The 21202-nt window shown below is 60.2% G+C and overlaps 2 protein-coding genes across 9 annotated transcripts; both read right to left on the bottom strand.

Annotated features, from left to right (window-relative positions):
* Window positions 1–799: 799 nt before the first annotated feature.
* Window positions 800–6571, bottom strand: Npdc1 (neural proliferation, differentiation and control 1). 6 transcript variants are annotated; one of them, XM_047525337.1, is made up of 9 exons: window positions 6271–6571; window positions 3504–3650; window positions 2335–2466; window positions 2080–2253; window positions 1940–2006; window positions 1772–1871; window positions 1601–1680; window positions 1306–1402; window positions 800–1186 (listed from the first exon to the last, which is right to left on the bottom strand). In XM_047525337.1, the coding sequence occupies exons 1-9, from the start codon at window positions 6380–6382 to the stop codon at window positions 1094–1096; spliced, it is 1002 nt and encodes a 333-aa protein (XP_047381293.1). In that variant the 5' UTR covers window positions 6383–6571; the 3' UTR covers window positions 800–1093. The 6 variants fall into 6 exon arrangements, with proteins under 6 accessions (XP_047381293.1, XP_047381297.1, XP_047381291.1 ...); XM_047525335.1 differs by having other exon boundaries at window positions 806–1186; window positions 2335–2469; window positions 6271–6567; XM_047525338.1 differs by having other exon boundaries at window positions 811–1186; window positions 1772–1856; window positions 2335–2469; window positions 6271–6566.
* A 1416-nt stretch (window positions 6572–7987) lies between these two features.
* On the bottom strand, window positions 7988–13491 carry Entpd2 (ectonucleoside triphosphate diphosphohydrolase 2). 3 transcript variants are annotated; one of them, XM_047524272.1, is made up of 10 exons: window positions 13170–13491; window positions 12553–12604; window positions 11680–11798; window positions 10964–11114; window positions 10620–10779; window positions 10313–10540; window positions 9784–10038; window positions 9581–9700; window positions 8713–8847; window positions 7988–8621 (listed from the first exon to the last, which is right to left on the bottom strand). In XM_047524272.1, the coding sequence occupies exons 1-10, from the start codon at window positions 13474–13476 to the stop codon at window positions 8418–8420; spliced, it is 1731 nt and encodes a 576-aa protein (XP_047380228.1). In that variant the 5' UTR covers window positions 13477–13491; the 3' UTR covers window positions 7988–8417. The 3 variants fall into 3 exon arrangements, with proteins under 3 accessions (XP_047380228.1, XP_047380229.1, XP_047380230.1); XM_047524273.1 differs by having other exon boundaries at window positions 10418–10540; XM_047524274.1 differs by lacking the exon at window positions 12553–12604 and having other exon boundaries at window positions 11680–11797; window positions 13170–13376.
* Window positions 13492–21202: the final 7711 nt, after the last annotated feature.

Genomic DNA, 21202 nt, shown 5'->3' with positions numbered 1-21202 from the left:
GGCCCTCCTGGTCCCAACTGGCCTTGCCTTCCTCATCTCAGGACCGTCCAGTAGCCTGGACTCCTGTACTTAGCAACCATGGAGGGGCTTTTGAATGCAGCCACTCCCTCCCCAGCCTCAGTGGAGCAGACAGCTCTGGCCTCTGTGCCCTACTCTGCACCCCGACCTGGTGCAGGCTCTATTTCAGCATTTTTGACCAAAGAGTGTCCCCTCCCTCACTCTGGACCTCTTGCTCCTCATATTGGGGAGTAACAGGCCAAATCCTAGGTCTAAGCCTTAAAGGCCCCCTGCCATCTGATTCCCCTCACCTGGCCCCCTGATCTACCTGGCTGTGTACAGACTGTGTCCCTCAGGTCCCTCTGGCCAGCATGCCCCCCATAAAAATGCAGGGGCCCTGAGGTCTGTGTGCTCCCCTGTAAGAAACTTACGATGCATGCACACTGTTCTTCCGGCTTCTGCCCCAGCTGGACAGCAGGCAGGAATGCAGGTGTCCAGATCAGGCCTGTGGGGACTGCCCTCTCCCAGCCCTTGTCATCACACCAAATGGGGTCTTCTAGGGAGTCAGAGCCTAGAACTTCCCCTGCCCTTTCCCACTGTGGGACGCATGGGTGGTGTGTGGGTAGTGTGGGGCCCAGTGAAGATGGTACGGGTGGTACTGTGTTTGCCCCTCTCCTCTAGCCTCCACGGGAGGGTCTTCACAAGTGCCCCACAGAGGTGCCCTGCTCAGGATCCGTCCCCAGGGCCCCAACGCGGGTGGGGACTGAGGATCAACCCTCCTCTGACAGGCCCAGAAGGTTCAGGTTTGGAACATACTTTAATTGGCATTTTTCTCCAGAATTTCCTGTCCATGCCTGGGCTCTAAGGTTCTCCCCACTCCCTCCAGTTTGGGGGTACAGACTGGGCAGTGGAGGTGCAAGGGGGACACAAGGTCTCCAAGCACAAGGCAGGGACTCTCCCAGCCAGGCCTGTGCCTTCCCCAACACACAAGCAGGAAGGGGTAAGAACAATGCCTTTTAGTAGGAAACATCGGCCCTGTCCCTCCCAACCCCGGGTCCCAGCGGGCTAGCCTATGGGCTGGGCCTTGGCCTCCAGGTCACTGCAGTGCAGGTGGTGAACGGGATTCCGGCAGGGGCGCAGACAGCGAGGAGTGGTCGAACAGCGGGTTTCGCACCTCCATCTCCCCGGTCTGCCAAAAGTGGTGCTAAATTAGGTCCCAGGCAGTGGAGGGGACAGAGGGCATGGGCAGTGCCCCTGTGGGGTGGGGAGGCAGCCTGCTATGGAGGAATCCCTCCAACTGGCACTCACCGGGGCTAGGCCAGGGCACTCGTACACTGTGAAGTCCCCGTCTTCATTCTCCTCGTCTGAGGAGGCTGAGTCCAGCTCCTTGGGAGGCTCCTTGTGCCTGGGTGGGGGTGGGATCGCTGGGTCCTCTGGGGCCAGTGGCCCAGACTAGAGGCGGCGCTCGACACAGCGCTGCCCAGGGTGGGAGCAGCAGGGCTGAGTGACGGGGTGGCGGGATGGGGTTGGGGCGACTGGGTAAGGGGAGGGGGACAGTGGGCTGGGTCCAGGTGGAGCAGAGGGGCGAGGGTGGGGTGCTCACCGCTCCAGGCACAGCATCTGCTGTCTCTGGTGCTGGTAGTGGTACATCTCGGCGCTGTGCGCCAGCCTCTGGTCCCCTGGCTGCGTGGGAGGGAGGAGGGTCAAGCTGCAGGCCGGGGCGACCGGGGAGGCAGAGGGATGGGGACATAACTGGAGGTGCGGGGCCACGCACCGAGACCCGAGTTGTCGCCGGCGAGCCAGGAGCCTTGGTGGCAGCGTAGTCGGCCTTCTGGGTCAGGCGGATTTCTCGCTGCAGCCTGCGAGGGGCGGAGCTGAGACCGAGGCACTCGGGTCGCACCCTGCCAGGCCCCCGCCAGCCCGCCCTCGGCCACCCGCTCACCTGCACCAGCAAAGGGCTGCCACGGCGAGGGCGGCCGCACCGGCCACACAGAACGCCACCATCAGCACTGCGGGAGGGGTGCGGTGAGGGCAGGGCTCTCGGGACCCCTGCCTTCCCCTCCCGCCGCTGCCAAGACCTACCGAGGGCGAGGCCGTCGCTGCGCTCGCCCCGGGGCTCCAGGGGAGACATGTGCACCGGCCCAGGCGACACAGGGGAACCCGAGGAGGTGTGGGCGGTGGGTGCAGGGCCTCCCCGAGTGGGGAGGAGACCCAGCTCGAGTCCCTGACCTCTCTCTGAGAACCCCAGGGCAGCTGCTGAGACAGAGGGCAGGTGAGAGAGCAGGACCAGACTAGAGTCCAAAGGGCTGGGGGAGGAGAGCAGGGCAGGGGTCTCACCGGGCTCCAGGAGCTGCTGTCGGGCCTCAGTCAGGGGCTGGGCAGCAAGTCTGGAGTGCCCAGCCTCCTTCAGGGCTAGCTCCTGGGCCAGAAAGTCGATCTCATCTTCCAGTCTGGGCTGGGGCTGGCTCTCTTCTAGGGAGGGTAAGGGGCCTTCAGGTGGAGGCCCTTAGCCAACACCCGCTGCCAGCAGTCTCCAGAGATGGAGGGGCCCTTCAGGTCTGAGGACCAGACACCAGCCAGGGGCCTTTCTCCATACTGGGTTGCCATGGTGACAACTGAGGGAACATTCTGTGAACAGCAGTGGTTCCCAAGAAAAGTAGGGGCGGGGGCAGGGGAGGAGGTGAACTGCAGAGACCTGGCTGGAGAACAGAAGGGGTCCTTCACCTGGCTGTGGTCCACAAAGGGATGGGCAGAGCACTGGGGCACAATACCTCCTCGCTGCCCTATCCCCAAGTACCTGCTCTATGGAGGGGACAGACTCCCCAGGAAGTGCTGAAGGGCCAGAGCATGCCCAGGCCCTTCTCTCCAGGTCCTCAGGAGAAGGAAGGGCGGCTCGGGAGGCAGGCTGGAGGCAAGACCCCCACTGGTACCCACTATGGGTGCCATAGTTCAGACAGAAACACTTAGGCAGACACCACAGACCACATACAACCCCAAAAGAGTGGGGACAGAAGGCACCCCTTCTACAGAAGTCCTGCTGGCCACTCCTCAGTACCCCCCTTTGCTACCCCCTCCCAGGAGGCCCCTCTGGACACAGCCTTGGCACCTCTCTGTGGAGCCCCCATTAGGCCCAAAGGCATTCCATGACTGGGCAGCTCACAGACTCAGGATGGTGGCCATCAGCCCTGGGCAGGGGCCCTCAAACATCTGTCATGGAGTAGACAGGGCAAGAGCAATGGAGAGAAGAACAGGGCTGCCCAGAGGGTGGGCAGTGAGTACTGGGAAGGGCTTTTGGCAGACCCTGAGGGGCCCAGGCCTGGGCAATGCTTCCCCTCTCCTGAGGTCCTCCCTTGCCCTAGGAGGGCTTAATTGCCCCAAGCCTCACAAAACTCAGGGCACCTGGTGGCCACTGTCACGAGGCTAGGAGGTCCTTGGGGTACAGAAAACCACATGGGGGAAGGAGGCTATCTCACTTGCCCACCTCCCCTGCATCTGCGCTCACGTACCCAGAGGCCTGCGCATCCTGGGCACACAGAGACCTTGCTGGTCCTCCTGAAAGGGCCGAAGGCATGGCCCACACGCTTGTGCACCTGGGGGGCACCTTGCCCGCCTCTTCAGAGCACAGTCCAGGCTCCCAGGACAGGATGCCACATCTGGGAAGAGAGCGGAAGGCAAGGCCCATCACAGCCCATTCGGCCTGTCCCCTACACAGAAACAGCACTTCACGGTCACCCTCCCCCAGGCCTGGCTCCGGCCATTGTTCTGGGCTCGCCCTTCCTCCCACGCCAGCTCTCAGAATCAGGAAGCAAACAGTCCCAAGACATGGGAACTGCCCTGCCCCACCCACTCCCAGAGTCCAGCCCTCTGTACAGAAACTGGCCCTCACTGTCCAGCCAGTACCGAGCTCTCTTGGGCAGGATTGCACAGCTCTCCAAGACTGGCCTCTGGCCTCCGCGTGCCCCAGAGCAAGCAGAGACCCTTTATTCAGACTGGAATAAAGGAAGTGGGGAGGTCCCCGAAGGGGGAGCCTCATCTCTCTCTGACTCAGGAGATGCCCCCAAACTTCATCACATCATCTTACAGCCCTACAGAGTGGAGTCTGGAAGACAGTTGCTGCTGCCTGCCTAGCCTCTGGCTTGTTCCCAGGGCACAGAGAAGCCACTGGGAACTGAAGAGACCTAAAATGGAGTTGGTCAGACCCAGGGCCTCAGGAGGCCTAGGCTGGCTAGTGCTGCAGACTCCAGGCCAGACCCTAGTCCCAGCCACACTTCTGTCTCCTTGAATTGGGGTCCAGATCCTGGTATCCTACTTATACACAGCCCATCAGTCCCATCCTGATGCTGAAGGATGGGGACAGTGGCCCTCTCTGTCTCAGCTTCCCCTGTGGGATGTTGCTTCGAAGCTAAGAAATGTCCCCAAGTCAGGGTCCCTGGGCCAGTCACAGCAAGCCAGCACAGTTAGAACACCCAGCAGGAGCATCAACCCTGCGCAGTGGGTCTCCAGTCAACCAGATCCTTCTCTGCACAGCAGGGTCACTAGGGTCCAGAGTGGAAGATGTGCCCTCCAGACCTTGACTGGCCTGGCTTGGTTTCCTTGGTGACCTGACACTCTAGGCCTCTAGGCTGTAGGCATTCTTGCAAGGAAGTTCCAGTATCCTGAGTAGCAGGTGGGCCTCCAGATTCCCATGCTACCCCCCCAACAGGCTGGATCAGCAGCTTCCAGTATCAGTGGGCAGGGTCTGGGACTTGGGCTAGTTAAACATTAAGCTTGTGCCAGGAGGCTCATCTGGTCCCCACCTACCAGCTGGGCACCAGGGAGCTGGCAGTCCTTGCCCCTGGTGCTGGTAACTGGCCTGTGGTACAAGGCCAGTCCTGGGGCCTCCCTGGCCCTCCAGCTCCTCCACCCAGGAGAGTATAGTTGCTGCCTATTTAATCTTGGGTAGGAGGGCCACCTCCAACCTTGGGGAGGGGGAGGAGGTCCCAGAAGCAATGGTGGCTGCAGAATGGCTGGCACTCGGCCCCACATCTGGGCTATGAAAGGCCCTCCCCAGTCCCTGGGTATGGAAGGAGACTGCCTAGGGAGGGTGCTCCAGATCTCCCAGTGAGGTGGGTCCAAATCTGCAGAGGAGAGGAGCAGCAGGGATAACACCTGCCCACTGGTGTGGCTCAGGGGAGCAGTGGCAATCCCACCTCCTGAGGAGGCCCCATCCTGGAGTCAGACTCTCAGCAGGTGGCCTCCACCAGCGCTGACCAACCCTTCTCAGACCCTCAGGCTTCCTCTTCTGGGTCTCTCCTGGCCTTGCCAAACTCCTGTTCAGGGTCACCTGCCCTGCTGTGACCTCTTGAGGCCACACATGCAGAATGAGGTCAGTCAAGGTAGCATTCCAAATGTGCCACATACCAGTAACTTAAGTTCTCTGAGCCTCAGTTTCCCCATCTGTAAGACAAGCTGATAGTATCCTTGCCACAGGGAAGCCACAATTGAGTGAATGTATGGACATATTTCCCAGTTCAGAACCCTTGGGAAAATGTGTGCTTTGGATCCTGGAGTCCTGTAGACCTTAGGCTACTTGGAACTTCAGTGCCCATTTGTGAAACAGGGAGGGTCTCCCTGGGCTCCCTCTCTCCTCTGGAGTCTACCCACAAACCCTAGGCCAAAGACAGGATGGCAGGTGTCTTCCAGGCAGAGTCGGGTGTGCGAAGAGAACAGCCTGCCTCTTAAGGACGGTAGAGCAAGACCCTAGGCCTGGGAACCTTAGACCCTGCAGAGGCAAAGCACAGCATGTGTCGCATACCACCAGAGGCAGGAGAACCAGCAGTCCATCTCAGCGACTGGACCCAGGCCAGTCAAGGCAGCAAGGCCAGAAGGCTCGGGGACTAGCCCCGCACCTCTAGAGCCCAAAGAACACCAGATACACACGGAGGTGCACAGAACAGATCCCCATGGTGCACACCAGCCAGATTGCTGCGAGGCAGAGAAAGACCCCGAGATAAACCCAGACTGGCTCACGGACCCAGAGACAAAGACATGAAGTGCGTGAACTTCAGGTTCGCCTGCAGGGCCCTGGGAGAAGCTCATCCAGCGGGGCCCTGGGGCCGCCCTCCCGGCCCGGCCTGTTTACCCCATCCCAGGCGAGACGGGGCCGGCGCGGTAGCGGACCCGGCCTGAGTGGCCTGCGGGCCTGGGAGGCTCCGGGGCGGATGACGACGGCGCCGCGCAGCGCGATCCAGGCCTTGGGACTCCCGGCAGCCTGCGCCCAGCGCGCTCGCTCACCCGGGCGGCCGGCGGCGGCACCGTTCAGGGCCGCGCCCAGGACGAGGCCGGAGAGCAGCAGCCGCAACAACCGCAGGTGCCTCGGGGCGGGCGGAGGGACGGGCGTCGCCATCCTTCAGCGCCGCCGCCCGGGCAGCATGGCACACCGCGGGCCCGGGCTCGGTGTAGGCTCCGGGCGCTGCTACCGGAGAAGCCGGGGAGCAAGAGGGGGCGGAGGAGCAAGAGGAAAAGGAAAAGAGGAGGCGACGGCGCTGACGCTGCGGCAAAGGATCCGGGACGGAGGCGCGGCGGCGAGAGGCGCGCGCGCGAGCAGTGCGCCTGCGCGCTCCACCTGCGGGGGCGGGACGGAGTCTTCGAACTGCGCCCCCTCCCCCTCCCTCCGGTTCAGGTCCCCTCACTCCAAGCCCCCCTTGCCTCGTCCCCTTCAGCCTCTGTCCCTCCTTGTCCCCCAGAACTCTGGCATGGGGTTGATTAGGGGTGAGTTTTCCCAGGATGCGCCCCCTTCTCTCCTCTTCCCACTGGGACTGCCAAATCCTCACGCCCCACCACGCTGGAATTGAGAACCCGCCTGGGGCAGGGGCCCGGCACCCTGCATCAGGGGAACACCAGGCACGCACAAGGGTAACCAGGTGCACGCGTGTGCCCGAAAACGCATGGAGCACTCTGACGCGAGTAAAAGCAAACAGGTACAGAACTACGTGGGTCCCGGTGCCACTCAGGCTGGATCCTGAGTGAGGCCGCCAGGGGGCAAAAGTGACCCAGAGCTACTGCGGAAAGCCAGCTGGGAGCTGTCCAAGGTGGTCATGCTCCCAGGTGACAGCTTTCCGCTGCCTGGGTTCCCACGATACCGAGCACCTGTGATGCCCTCCCTTACACCTCACCTGTCTCCTGAGAGGACACCCCAGCCCACCTGGACACCTCCCTCTGGCTCAGTCAAGTGAACATGGTTGAGACCCCCAGCCCGGTGTTTCCTCTCAGTCTCGCGAGTCTCGGAACGCCAAAGTTGGGGCTGGTTGCCGAAGGTTTGCAAAATGGCTGAAGGGTTGTTGTGTGCGGGGAGCAGGGAGCAGAACAAGGACCGCCCCCTCCCCCACAGAGCCCTGACCGGACAGAAATAGTGTCTGAGCTCATTTCCCGGGGGCGGGGCAGGGGGGTCTGGAAGAGGTCGCGGACACCACGCCTTCCCACCCCGAAGAAAACAGTGCTTGGGCTGGGGCTGCTGGCGCCTCTGACCCCACAGTGACTGGAGGGGCTGCTAGGTGCCGCTTCCGAGGGCAGGAATCTCAGGGCCTAAGCCAGAGGGGCAACGTGTCCCCGTACCCCTGCGGGCTGGGCTTCAGAGCCATGCTTGTGGCAAGTGTCACCCTCCGTGGGATGGGCCCTGTCGGTCTTGCTCCTGATTTACCTCGGCCCCCGCATCCCCCGAGGACCTGCCCTGCCTCTCATGGTTTATGGAGACTACCTCCCCTCCCTCCCCTCCCAGTGCCCACCCTCACCCCCAGGCCTCCTCTAGGCCAGGGCCCGGCCCCTCGTACAATGAGCGGGTAGGCTCGGGGACTCAGGGACTGCCCCACAGGCCACAGCCAGGAGGTTCACACGGCCCCAAGTCTGAACCAGAGAGGAAGGAAGAGTCACCCTTGGGACCAGAGGCAGACCTGCACGGCCAACACAGCGGGAAGGAGGGAAGGCGCCCCACCCTAAGAACATTCTCCACTGCTCTAGGAAAAGAACCTTTTATTACAAAACTTACAAGTAGGAGCTGGGCTGGCTCCCAGCCGTGGTCTCTGACCCCCTAGGGCCCCTTCGCAGACCCAGACTCTGTGAAGGGGGTGCTCCCAGGGACCTGGTGATCGGAACAGGAGCCTCGCTCCCGGAGACCTCGCCCTGAGTCACAGGCTGCGGCACCTGCCACCCCAGGAGGAGGAGGAGCAAGAAGCACTGAGGAAGCCCATCTGGGGTGGGCTGCGGGGGATGGAGGGGATTGCAGAGGCCTGAGGGCTGAAGGGGGCCCCCTCTGCCCAGCCAGGCCCTTGGCTTTGGGCCCCAGAGCTTCGGTTCCGGGCTGCTTCAGGGTCAGAGACGCCGAGGTTGGAGTGAAGGGTGGGGGAGGCTGCGCCTGGGAACTCGGGGAGGCGCCGCGCTCGCCCCTAGATGGCGCCCGGCGACTTGGAGGAGCGCACCTGGCGCAGCAGCAAACCCAGCGCGACCAGGAGCATGGCGGCGAAGAGCAGGAGGAGGGCGACCCAGGAGCTGAAGTTCGTGCCTTTGCGCAGCCCCGGCGGGTCGGCGGGGATCATGTTGGTCAGGTTCAGCATGTAGCCGAGCGCCCAGCCGACCGCTGTGTCCGCGGCCTACGGGAGGCGCGGCGTCAGCGCCCAAGAGGCCCCGGCCCGCCCCGCCCGCCCACCTCGCCCGGCCCTCCCGGCCCGCCCGGCCCCCCACCTTCTTCTGGAAGTCCACGCCGCTGAAGGAGCGCTCGTCGAAGCCGTAGCCGCGGCTGAGCAGCTGCTGCACGAACATGGCCCCAGCGCAGTAGTCAGCCAGGCGGGCTCGCTGCCTTGGCGCCCGAGTCTGCAGCTGGGGCACGGGCGGGAGACCGTCGTGTCAGCGACCCCTGGGAGAGGGGTCCTGCCGAGTACCCTACCCTCCCTCACCACAGGCCAAGTGAGGCTGGAGATAGTCACACCACCAGGAATTGCTCAGCAAGACTGAGGCCAAGGGGGCATCCCCAGGCAGCGCCCCCCTCGGGGCTGAACTGAGTGACTATTGGATGGCAGTGTCCCTCTCCCTAGCCGCCACCAGTGCCTGGAAGGCTGGCTGTGGGTGGCCTCGAAGGAGCTGAGGGCAGCAGCACGCTGGGGTGCCACCAGGGGAACGGGAGCTCCAGGCTTGGACCCATGGACCTTCCTCCTGCTCCCACCTCCCCACATCCCCAGTGTGCCCGAGAGGGGCACAGCCAAGACTGGGTGAGGGCTGTCACATTTCCCCTGGAGACTCAGGTGCACCCTTCACACTCTAGGTGGCCAGACCCCACCATCTTCCCTTAGATGGCAGCAGTGGCAGAGTCAGCAAGTTGTGAGTCCTGTTCTCCTCCCCACGGGGCCTCTGCACGGCCTGACCCCTCTGCCCACCAGGTCTTGTTTGCAGCTCACTTGGTTCCTGTGCTCCCTGCCATACCCCAGTCATTACTTGAGCCTGATGCAGTCACCACAGCAGATATTCCGAGGCCTAGGTCCTTGTTTACAGGGCAAAGCATGACCTGGAGATGAGACACTAACTGACCAAGCCCTGACCAAGGGGCAGGCCTCACCTCAGCCCAGGTCTGGTTGCAGATGGTCATGGCAGCTGCCTCCAGCTGCTGCAGAGTTGCCACAGGCAGTCCCATCTCCGTCCTCAGGAAGTCCACCGTGTAGTAGAAAGCAGAGAAGGCCTGCAAGGGGGATGTGGTCACACCAAGGCCATGCCCCAAGTGCTATAAGGCACCTGTCCCCCACTCCTGTCTTCAGGACTCACAATGAAGTTCCCAGCCACGGGGGGCTGGAAGACCCCATTGAAGGAACATCGAGAGAAGGTGCAGGAGGAGAGGTCAAAGAGCCCTGAGACCAGGCCACGACAGAGAACAGGGTCACTGGTCCCAGACACACTGACTCTGGCGCTGCTGTTGAAGGTCCGGGGCCGCTGAGCCTCGGTGCATGGAGACTGGTACAGGTCCTGGAGCAGGACTTGAGTGGAATAGCCCCTTGGCCAGCAGGGGTGGAAGTGGTAGGTCTGGGGAGATGACCAGGATATCAGAGCCCCACCCACACTTCTGCCATCCCCACCCCAGAGGACCAGCCTGATGAATCCCCCACAAAGCCAACTTGGGCAATATCACTCCTGTGCCCTGGGTTCTCCATCCAGACCCCCTGTGGAGCCCCCCCTGCTGAGGGGCCTCGATGTAGAGCCCTCATCAGCATGGTCACCCCACCCTCTGCTCTGGGGGACTTGACTCCCATCTGTTCTCTCCCTCCCTCAGATGGGGTTGACTGGGGTGGAGGAACACCTGGAGGGCACTGGCCAGCAGTCTCTGGAGGACCTGGTCTCGGCCATAGCAGAGGAAGCTGTGGGTATAGACCCGGTAGTGCTGGCCATAGAGCCTCAGCTGGACCTCATTGGCTGGATCCTCAGCTGGAATGGCTGTCTCAAAGGTGATCTGTGTGGAGGCACCGCCCAGGTCCATGGCTCCCAGTGTCCCCTTCCTTGGCCGGAACCACCGGCCCACCCAGCCATACTGTGGAGAGTGGAGGTTGGGTCAGCCAGTGGGCAGGTGCAGGTGCCCCTGGGCTCATTGGGGCGGCTTGCAGGCCCACCTTGATGAAGTTCTCCAGCAGGTAGTTGGCAGTCACCCAGCCGAATACCCCCTCGTCTTGGCCAGAGAGGATGCGTGCACCGCGGAAGTCAAAGGGGTACTGGGTCAGCGTCTGCGTCACTGCTGCAAGCACACTGGCCGAGGCCTCTGGACTGGTCAGGCTACGGAGCAGGGAGAACTCTGAGGGGCTTCCTCCCCGTAGCTGTGATCCTGCTGCAGGGGGCACTTGGGGTCCACCCAATGGGGAGGTTCCAGCTCAGAGCTGCCACCAAGGGCACGTGGGGTCCACCCCGTGCAGGAGCGGTCCTGGGACCCCAGGGCAAGGGCAGGGTACATTCAGCTCACTTGAGCAGGCGCATGCCTGCTGTAGCTCCCAGGTATAAGGGGGTGCCAGTGTGTCTCTCTTTAGGTACATCCCGAAGCGCTTGTTCCAGGCATTCAACCAGACTCTGGCCAGCCCCAGAGGGGTTGTCTGCATAGCTGGAGATGCCCCCACCTAGAGGGAAGCAGAGAGATGGCTGGACCCTATACATAGTCCCCAAGTGGGCTGAAGTTCAGTGGGGCTGGGGATATGGACGCCCAACCAGGTACTACTGGCCGCTCCCAGGTAGCTTAGACACACCTTCCAGATTAAGCCCCCAGAGACACCCAGTTCGGAGACAAAGGGGCCCAGGTGCCACCCAGTCTCTGAGGCTGCCGCCTGCTGGGTGGGTGTGGGCACAGGTGCCCTGGGCATTGTCAACCCAGCCTAGCCTCCCAGGGGACCTCCCTGGATGTGCCTGCTGATTCTGAGTCCCTCCTACTCTGTCTAGGGCTTGAAGATCAGTCTTGAGCCAGGGGAGGCCTGAACCTTCTACCTGCTACCTGGAGCTTCCTTTCTGGGACACAAACTGCCCACACCCCCTCCCAAGACCAGAGGGTCCAGCCTCTTTCTGGAGTGAGCTCCAGCCGGGATCAAGCCAAGGAGGACGACTGCTCTGAGCCTGTAGGCTGGAGAAGGCCCTTGGGACCCCATAGGCGTGGCGTCCAGCTTGGGAGCACCAGTGCTCCAGGGACCTCACCTTGGACATCGCAGGAGCTGTGCTGGCCCACGATGCCTGTATTGTTCTCCTTGTCTGCTGGCCACTTGTAGACAAACATGGACGTGTGTGAAGAGCCAGCATCCAGGACGATGCCGTACTGAGGGGAGAGGGCAGTCAGCTGGAGGGTCTGAGGGCACTTAAGGCCATGCCCTTTGGCGCCTCCTGCTCCCCACCCCCTCCTGTCATGTGGTGGGCTTCATGCTGAAGCTCAGAGAAGGCCAAGGACAGCCATAGTAATGGGGCTTGGTTGGAAGGAGAATGGGGGTGGGGGATAACCAGGCACCCCTAGGTGTGACCACTTTCCTCTGACTACCTGAAGCTGGCATGCCATGCACCAGGACTAGCCCTGCTGGCAAGGGCAACCGGGGGGCTGTGCCAGGGACAGAGGGTCATCGCAACATCTGCAGCTTGCCCTGGGGACACAAGGTCCTCAGGTCCAGGGAGAGGAAAGAACTGCACCAGACTGCTCTTCCTTCCTCCCTGCCTCTGCCTCCATCTGCTCTGACCTCAGCCCAACCTGAGAAGACTGGCTGAGTCTGGAAATGGGCCTCCAATCCATGCCCCCTCCCTGGCATCAAGGCCAGAGCCAGGCACAGGTTGGTCCTGCCGAGCAGAGGGATCTCAGGATGGACCTGGCAGGTGATGCCTGAACCAGCCTGTAAGTGACCCCCTTTCAGCACTGACCGGAAACCTGCCCACAGCCCAGTGCCAATTTCAGCCTGGGGATGGTTGCACCAACCTCCCCCCATCAGGGAACTTCTCCAGAATCAGGGAGGGCAGCCAGCCCCATCCTTCATGGCTACAGAACCCCCCTTCCATCAGGTTCTTGGGGCCAGGATCACCCCCACTCACCAGCACAAGCGCAGTAAAGGGTTAAAGGATCCAGTGGGCCAGACAACTGGACCTAGGGTGGGGGTGGGGGCGGAGATCTGGCCTAGCCCCCTTCAACCCCTTTAGGGCCAGCCAAGCCCCCGTCCAGGGGCAGCGTCTGCCCACACTGACCCAGCCACCAGATGGCGGGGAGGGGTCCCCGGCCTTCATCGCCTATCGCTCCCCATCTGCGCTGCATCCGGAGCGGATGCGCCTCTAACTGCGCACCCGGGGCGGCCGCACAGGCGGAGGTGGCCCGGAGTGCCCTGAGGTCCGCGCTGGGCTGGGGAAGAGCGTCTGGCCGCAGCCTGGGGTGCCGGGAGACAGCCCGTCTGCGGAGTTGGCAGGCTCCGCGGCGGCCGGGGAGTTCCCGCAACTTCGACCTCCAGCGCCGAGTCGCCCCGGAAGCGCCGCCGCCGCCCCGCGGACGCGCAGAGACCAGCGCGGGACAGGACCCCACCCCGGCCCGTCCCAGCGCAGCGCGGGTGGTCGCTGGCTGACTGCGCGAGTGCAGCCCGACCGCTCGGACTCCGAGCGGCCCCCGCCCGGCTCCCGGCCTGCCGACCCGCTGCTCCCGGGACGTGCGCCCGAGCTTGCACCTTGAGGGCGGGCGGCTCCCGGACGTCGCGGGTGGGGACGCACAGCAGCAGGAGGCCGGAGAGGCCTGCCGCGGCCAGCACCAGTGGAGGCAGCAGTGACAGCACCTTCCCGGCCATGGGCGGGCACGCGGGAGGACGCGCCGGGGACCCGCGGGCAGTCGGCAGCTAGAAGACCGGGGTGGCCAGGGCCAAGGGATAGACGCCCGGGGCGGGGCGCGGGAGGCCACGCCCATTTCGGCCACGCCCACAAGCCCAGTCCCCGCCTCCGCCGGCAGCGCAGGTGAGAGACGCGACTCGGCTGAGTCATCCTCGAAGTCCCTCTCAGCACTCAGGTCGCAGCCTGGTGACCCTGTCACTATTGCCTACCCTCCTCTCTCCTGTCTGTTTAGCACCCAGCCCTGTCCTGTGAAGTCGTGGGGACAGGATACCTGGCGTGGGGCGAGTAGCTGGGCTGGCCGAAAGGCAGATGTTTTCCCTGGCCTGGGAAAGGGGTTAGAGGAGCCACCTACAGGAGCCTCCTGGGTTCCAGGCTGGGCCTCTGGAGGACACTGAGACCCAGTCCTGCTTGTGGAGCACAGTGCTCTGGGCGGGCACCAGCCTGCACAGGTCAGCTCCAGGAGCGCTGAGCTGACTCAGGTGGGCCTGCTGTTGCCTACCTGAGCATTCAAGTTGAGCACTAGAAAGAATTAAGCCAGCTGAACCTCACACAGCCCTCTACTAAGATGACAGTTGAGGACACTGAAACAGGGAAGGACAGGAATGACCCACCGTCAGGCAAGTCCAGAAACAGCAAAACAGCACTGATGGGGCCAAGTCTCCTCTCTCCACTGAGGGCCCTGGTCATCCCTGCTGTCCCCTTTGCCTGGGAAAGGGCTTCCCCAGGAGGAGACAGGACAGTGCTTCACATAGACTTGGAGGGCAAGGAACAGGGCCCCCAGGCCAGGCCCAGGCTGCTGGTCAGCAACAGGCTCCTGAATGCGGCTGGAGTGGACAAGTGCCCTGCTAGCCCCAGCCCCACGGCTGCTCCTCTTAACCTACAAAATGCCTGTCCTCTGCTCTGACACCACACGGAGCTGCCCATCAGCCTGACCAGGCTCAGGGGACTCCTTGACCAGGAGCCACCTGCTTCTATGCTTGCAGAATGGGAAGTGCAGTACAGAGAATCCTAGCCGCAGGCAGCAGGAAGCATGTGGCTTGCAACACAGCAAGACCACAGGGCGTGGAGGTGCCCAGCTGAGCTGAAGGGACGCCTTTGATGGGGGCGAGGCCTGGGCAATGCCCTGGGCAGCAGAACAGGCAGGGACAATGGGCTGGGATTGCCGCCCAGGCTGAGGGTCTGGTGTCACAGCTCAGCAAAAGCGTCTTTCTTCTAGCTCAGGACCCCAGAGGGAGGGGTGGGAACCTCCCCAGAGCTCAGCCTGGAGGGTCTCCAGAAAGGACTCTCTGGGTGTGGCCAGCACTGGGCTCCAGGCCCCAGTGTCTAGCCAGTATCACCACCCCACATCCCCCCAGGCCATTTCTCCTACCCCTGAACCAGAGGAGGGAGAGGCAGGCACAGGAGGCCTGAAAGCAAAGAACAAAGGCTGCCCAGAGAATGTTCATCCTGTGGATGGGCAGCGGTGGCATGGCGCTGTCCACCAGCCCCCATCCTACCAGGGGTAACAGGCTTCCTGGTGGTCTGGACTATCCTTGAACAGACAAGCCTGGGGCATCTAGACCTCCACCAGGCCTGAGGGGATGGGACAGGGGCAGGATGGAGCCTAGCCCCTGCCCTGGGGAAACAGGCTCCGGCCGGCCAAGTGCCTGGACTGTCCTGCCAAGAAGGGCAGAAGTGGGAGCAGGGAGCAGCCAGGACGAAGGCTGAGCGCTGGATTCTTTCTGAGATGTAACTAGGGCAGGGAACGCCCCTTCCTGGCTTCAAGCAGCCTCTGGGTATTGGGCCCCTGCAAGGGGGACTTGGGGTCCCATGAGCAGCAGCTAAAGCAGGGAGCAGCCCTGGCCTCCAGGGATCTCAGCAGGGTGGGGGGCTTCAGGTGTGCTGCACGTGACCTTGTCCAGGCTCCAGGTGGAGCCGGGTGGAGCAGAAATGCAGATTCCCCTCCCCAGCTCGACTCAGAGGCCCTTTGGCTGAGAAGTGAGTTCCTGGCTGTCCGCCTCAGCCTTTCCTTCAGAAGCCCGAGTTCAGTGGCAGAGACATCTTTTGCTTTCTAAATTTTTGTTTGTTTGTTTGTTTGGTACTAAGGATTGAACCCAGAGGGTTAACCATTGAGCCACATCCCTAGCCCTTTAAAAAAGTTTTTTTTTAGTTATAGATGAGCACAATACCTTTACTTGATTTACTTATTTTGAGTGTTGCTGAGGACCAAACCCAGTGCCTCACACATGCTAGGCAAGAGCTCTAGCACTGAGCCCCAGCCCCAGCCCAGCCCCAGCCCTTCTTATTTTTTGCTTTGAAACCAAATCTTACTACGTTGTCCAGTTGGGCCTCAGACTTGTGACCCTGCTGCCGAAGCCTTCCAAGTCTCTGGGATGGTCAGTGTGCCCCTGCCCCTGCAGGCCTCCCTTCTTACGTAGTTACTCGGCAAACGCTTGCCGGGCACGTCCTGCACACAGAGCAAGCAGCCATGCTCTTGAACTCTGCGGTGTGGGGCAGGGGCTCCCACCTGTCCCAGACAGAGTGGATTTCACGGTGCCTCCCGCTGAAGGGGGACCAGGACTGCCTCCCGAGGTATTGCACCTGGGCCACCCGGTGGGTGGGACAGCTGGTGTATGGCTGAGGACAGCAGCAGCAGGACTGTCACCTAAGCTCCAGACGTACCCTGGCAGGGCTATGCAGAGCACCCTCCTCCCCGTCAGAGGAGCCTGCTCTGCTGAATTGGGGGTTTTGCACCTGTGGATGCGTCTCTGGATGACAGACTGCTGCAGTCGGGACCTCAGCACGACTCAGCACACATCTCCCCAGGGGCAGGAGGGAGGGGCCCTCTGCAGCCGCAGAGTCTGGCAGCACCCCTGGCTTCACACCACGCAGCTTGCTCCTTTCACTCAGCCCTGTCGAGGTCAGAAGGTGCCGTCTGGGCATCCTCGTTGCTGGCAGTTTGTGTTGCGAGTACACCACAGCAGACCTGTCATGCAGAGGGTGTAAAGATGGGGCTCGGCTTTAGGCTGGAACCAATCCTGCTGCTCCTACGGGCACGCCTGTGGGCTTTTCCCTGGGCAGTACCTGGGAGCAGAATTTATGTTATAGTGTTGGCCCCACTCAGTGCCTGGTGTTCTCCAGGACAGTCTGCCCTCAGCACACACAAGCTTTCCCAGCTGCTCTGCCTGCTCCGCATCCAGTCCTCATTCAGCATTGTGAATCTCTTAGACTTTGGAGACACTGTTGGGAGTGAAATGGTCCCTCAGTTTCCTCAGTTGCTAAGGAGACAGACATCTCTCCTCCTCTGTGGGAGCACTCACTGGAGGCTCTCTGTAAGGATTGCTGATCTTATTCTTATTTACTTATAAGCACTCTTTACATATGTTGGATATGGAAAATGAGAAATCCCAAAATAGTGTGGCCTGGGAAGAGGGAGTGAACAGGAGAGCAGCACATTGATGGCACTGATCCTTTTCCAGTGTATTCTTACCCGGTGACAGAATAATCCCAAGAAAGGAAACCAAAGCATTGATCCTTCCCCAAATAAATTCTCTCCTGTTTATAGTACAATGGTACCCCAAAGGGAAAGAGATAAACACTGACCACTGACCCCAGAACCCACACCTCGCCCAGTGAAACAGACCCCAAATTCCTGAGTATCGCCAACTGACAAGCTCATTAATCGAGTCACCTCTCAGTGTAACCTATGTAAGCATAGACTCCCACTTGGGCAGATGGCTCATTCTCCACCAGGAAAGTGGGTCTATCGGAGGTGCAATTCTGTTCCTGCATAAAGGCCAGGCCAACCCTAAAGTTGCGCCTGGCCAGGTCCTCGTGCGCTGACAACATATGTGCTGGACGTTAATCCTTCGTCAGTAACATCTTGGAAATTTTTTTTTTTTTTTTTTGTACCAGGAATTGAGCCCAGGGGCGCTTAACCACATCCCCAGCCCCCCTTTTTATATTTTATTTTATTTAGAGACAGGGTCTCACTGAGTTGCTTAGGGCCTAGCTAAATTGCTGTGGCTGGCTTTGGACTCTTGATCCTCCTGCCTCAGCCTCCAGAGCCACTGGGATCACAGACATGGCCACTGTGCCGAGCACATCTTGGAGATTCCTGATCAGTCCTGATGCCTTCTCTTCTGTTCTAAGGCTAGCTCATTTGGCTCATGCAAAGTGATCGACTGGGAGGCCCTAGGCTCCTCTCCTCTAAAGGCCATATGATCTGCTGACCACAAGCTCTGTCCCTCTGGAAGAGGGTTTGTGCTGGTGGAAAATCCCGTGTGACTGTGCTCTGCCTGCCTGCCCTTCTCTGCAGGGGGCTGCATCTGGAGGTCTCATGCAATGCCTGGCCAGTCACCCCCACAGTTCAGGCCTGGAGTGACCTCTGAGAAGAAAGACCCTTTTCTCCACATCTTATGCAGAGCCTCCGGGCTGTTTGCACGGCCCCCCACCCCCACCCACAGGCATTCTAGAACCATCTTCCGAGGTGGGATTCCAAATGGGATGACGTTGAATCTGGGCACCAGATTAACAAGTGGGTCCTAACCCAAAAGTGTGGTTTGTTTCTCTATTTATGTAGCCTTTCTTTTAGGTCTTTCAACGAAAGTGTTTTTAAAAAAATAAATTGCTTGCGAGGCTGGGTGGCATTCATCTGTAATCCCAGCAACTCAGGAGGGTGAAGCAAGAGGATCGCCAGCCTCACAATTTAGCGAGGTCCTAAGCAACTGAATGAGACCCTGCCTCAGAATTTTACAAAATGACAAGGGCTGGGGATGCAGCCCAGGGGTGGAACACCCTGGGAGCAACAAGTAGTAGAGCAAAGCTAACAAGCAGGAATCGACACCGAGGGGCTTGGGTTTTGTTTATGGACAATTTCTTTCTAGAGCCGTTCAGGCCCATAGCGGGACTGAGTGACAAGCATGGAGGCCCCTCCCACATGCCAGCCTCCCCAGGTCCCAGGGTGGCTGCTGGTCCCAGAGTGCCCATTCTTGGTGCTGCTCCTGAGGGTTTAGACAGACTATGGCCACCTGCTTCCATCTATAGAGCCGCCCAGGACCGTTGTGCTGACCAAAACCCCTGTGATACAGCCGTGCGCCCCCAGGCCTGGCAGCCAGGCTCTTTTCGCTGTCCCCACAGCGTCGCCTTCTCCTGCACGTGCAGAGGACGGCAGTGTGGTCTCTTCAGACCGGCTCCTTCCACCTCCACAGGCAGGGGAGTCCCCAGCTCCTCTGTGGTCGGGCAGCCATCCCTGGGCAGCCCTGAGTTAACTCCAGCACTGGGTTCTACTGGAGGCTTCCTCTGCCCGTCCTGAGAGCACCCACAGGCTTTCTCTTTAATCCACTAGTATGACTCATGGATGTGCAGTTTAGATATTGAAGTGACCCCACATTCCTCAGGACCGATCCCAGCTGGCATCCGGCATTGTCTCACTTCACACGTTGCGGGACGGAAAGCGTATGCCCTGGTCTTCACTGTCCCTCTTGGGTTTTGCTCTCAAGGTACACTAACCTCACAGAGCTTTTCTCTGGAAACATGCATTTGGATTATCCTTGCTTGAATGTGTGGGAGAACCTGCCTGTGACATCTTCCAACTCCAGCATTTTCCTGTGGTGAGATCATGAACTGCTGTTTCTTCCTTAGTTACAGGGCTACAGGGCTAGGTTCTCCTCCCTCCCTCCCTCCCTCTCTCCCTCCTTCCTCCCTCCCTCCCTCTTCCCACCCTCCTCTTTCTCTCTTTCTCTTTCTCTCTCTCTCTTTCTCTTCTCTTCTCTTCTCTCTCTCTCTTTTGGTACTGGGGATCTTACCCAGGGACTTTACCAGCCATATCCCCAGTCCTTTTTATTTTTTATTTTGAGACAGGGTCTCACTAAGTTGCTGAGGCTGTCCTCAAACATGCAATCCTCTTGTTTCAGCCTCCCAAGTGCAGGGATTACAAGCATTTATCACCATGCCCAGCAGGTTTTCTATTTCTTCTGTAGTCAATTTTGTGTTTTCTAGGAATTTGTCCACTTAAGTGGATTAGCATAACCTTGCTTGGAATCCCCTTGAGATCTGCTTTATTTTTCTGCAATGCATAGCTGTGGCCTCTTTTTGACTCCTCATGCCCTGGGTCTTCTTGCCTGATGGAGCCTGCTGTTGGTGCACTTCTTAGCTTTCCCAGCTGTGTTCTGCCTTGGTTGATGCCCTCCGTCCTGTTCACCTTTGTTTCCACCTTCCGTGGTTTCTCCAGGATGTGAACTCACAGGAGTAGGAACATTTGCCTCTGCTGTGCTTGGCCCTTCCCAGAGTCCACCTGGCGCCACGGAGGGGCGTTTGTGGCACACCTCAGAGCCGCTTCCTCCTTCCTGCCCTTTGCCTTTCCTCTGCCATCTCTTTCTGCAGCTTCTCAAGCTCAGCTGCTCCTTCATGACTTGGGGGCTGCCATTTCGCAGTGCGAGTCCTGAAGGATCTGTATCAACTCGCCTCCCGTTTCTGCCTTGGATGCCGAGCCTTTTCATTCCACTGAGGTAACTTACTTTCCTTTCCCTTGAGAGTCCCTATTTTGACACCTGAGTGGTTGAGAGGCGTGTTGAACACCCCGAAGCCTGAGCTTCTCTGACTCTCTGGTGCTGGTTCTCCTTGTGCCTGCAGTCGGGTTGAGAGCACTCCTGGTCCGGCAGGTGCTCGTGGGCAGTGTGCAGTTCCGGAAGCCTGTCCATTAGGTTCAGGACCTCCAGGTCACCTTCCTGCCGCGTGGCATGGTCTTCCTGAACTGTACCCGCGCTGCCCCCCTCCTTTGTATTGCTGCGTGGTATTCCAGGGTGCAGATGTGCCACGGGTTTTTGTTTTTGTTTTTGTACTGGGGATCTAACCCAGGTGTGCGTGAGCACTGAGCCACATTCCCAGCCCTTTTTGTTTTTTATTTTGAGATGGGGCCTCACTAAGTTGCTGAGGCTGGCCTGGGACTTGGGATCCTCCTGCCTCAGCCTCCGAAGTCACTGGGATTACAGGTGTAAGCCACCACACCTGGCTCTCCGCAGGCTGTTTAACCAGTTGCCCTCAGGAAGATGTCTGCCTGGGGGACTTCCCAATTTATAAAATAAGTGAAACGCTGTGGACATTCCTATACGTGTTGCTGCATGAAGATAAGCGCGGTTCTCTGGGGTAAGTGCCCACACGTGGGCTGAGGTGCCGGGTCGGTCGGAGCTGCTCAGAGGAGCACACACTGAGGGGCAGGGGCCTGACGGCCCAGCTCTGGTTCCGCAGGGCAGTCCAGAGCCTGTGGCACAGCCTGCAGGGCAGAGGCCACCTGTGCCCAGCTCCTTCCTCCCAGGAGGACCCAGCTTCCCTCTCAGAGCTGCGGCTACCTGGGCGAGGCCCACCCACCTCATGGAAGGAGCCCTGCTGATCTAAACACGAATCACATCTCAGAATATGACAGCAACACCACAGGGTGTTGGGGCGTCTGGGTACCCAGCATGGCTGAGCTGACACTCGGCAGTGACAGTCACTGGGGCAGATTGGTTTCATTGTTACTTTTTGGGGGGAGTACTGGGGATTGAACCCTGGGACACTCTACCACTGAGATACAGCCACAGCCTTTTTTATTTTTTATTTTGAGGCAGGGTCTTGCTCAGGTTGGTCTCCAACTCCTGATCCTCCTGAGCCACTGGGATTACAGGTATGCAGCACTGTGCCCGGCTCGATTTCAGTTTTGATAGCAATTAGCACTTTCCTCAGTGGCTATAAGCAGAACCCAGCTTACATGACTGTGGCCATCTTGGTGGTAACCGCCATTTTGCCAGCAGGTAGCCCTGGCATGCCCGCCAAACCCCAGGGGAACATGGTTGTTTACATGGTCAGTGGAGCCTTCATGCAGCTGCTGCCGCCTTACTAGTTTTTGAGAGAGGCCCAC

This window comes from Sciurus carolinensis, chromosome 14, assembly GCF_902686445.1.
Source record: "Sciurus carolinensis chromosome 14, mSciCar1.2, whole genome shotgun sequence".
NCBI classification, from domain to species: Eukaryota; Metazoa; Chordata; class Mammalia; order Rodentia; family Sciuridae; genus Sciurus; species Sciurus carolinensis.
Note: the sequence above shows the minus strand (reverse complement) of the source record. Positions and strands in the feature narration are given on the sequence as shown.

Bases quoted from the DNA above. Each gene is read 5' to 3' on its own strand.
- Npdc1 (XM_047525335.1), bottom strand. From the start codon at position 6,382: ATGGCGACGCCCGTCCCTCCGCCCGCCCCGAGGCACCTGCGGTTGTTG. The intron at 1,872-1,939 runs GTGAGCGGGTGG...CCTCGGTCTCAG, and splicing joins GCAGCCCTTTGCTGGTGCAG to CTCCGCCCCTCGCAGGCTGC. The intron at 1,403-1,600 runs GTGAGCACCCCA...ACCCCCACCCAG, and splicing joins CAGATGCTGTGCCTGGAGCG to GCACAAGGAGCCTCCCAAGG.
- Entpd2 (XM_047524272.1), bottom strand. From the start codon at position 13,476: ATGACTCAGCCGAGTCGCGTCTCTCACCTGCGCTGCCGGCGGAGGCGG. The intron at 12,605-13,169 runs GTGCAAGCTCGG...CCCCCACCCTAG, and splicing joins GGGAGCCGCCCGCCCTCAAG to GTCCAGTTGTCTGGCCCACT. The intron at 10,780-10,963 runs GTGAGCTGAATG...CCTGCTCCGTAG, and splicing joins GCAGGCATGCGCCTGCTCAA to CCTGACCAGTCCAGAGGCCT.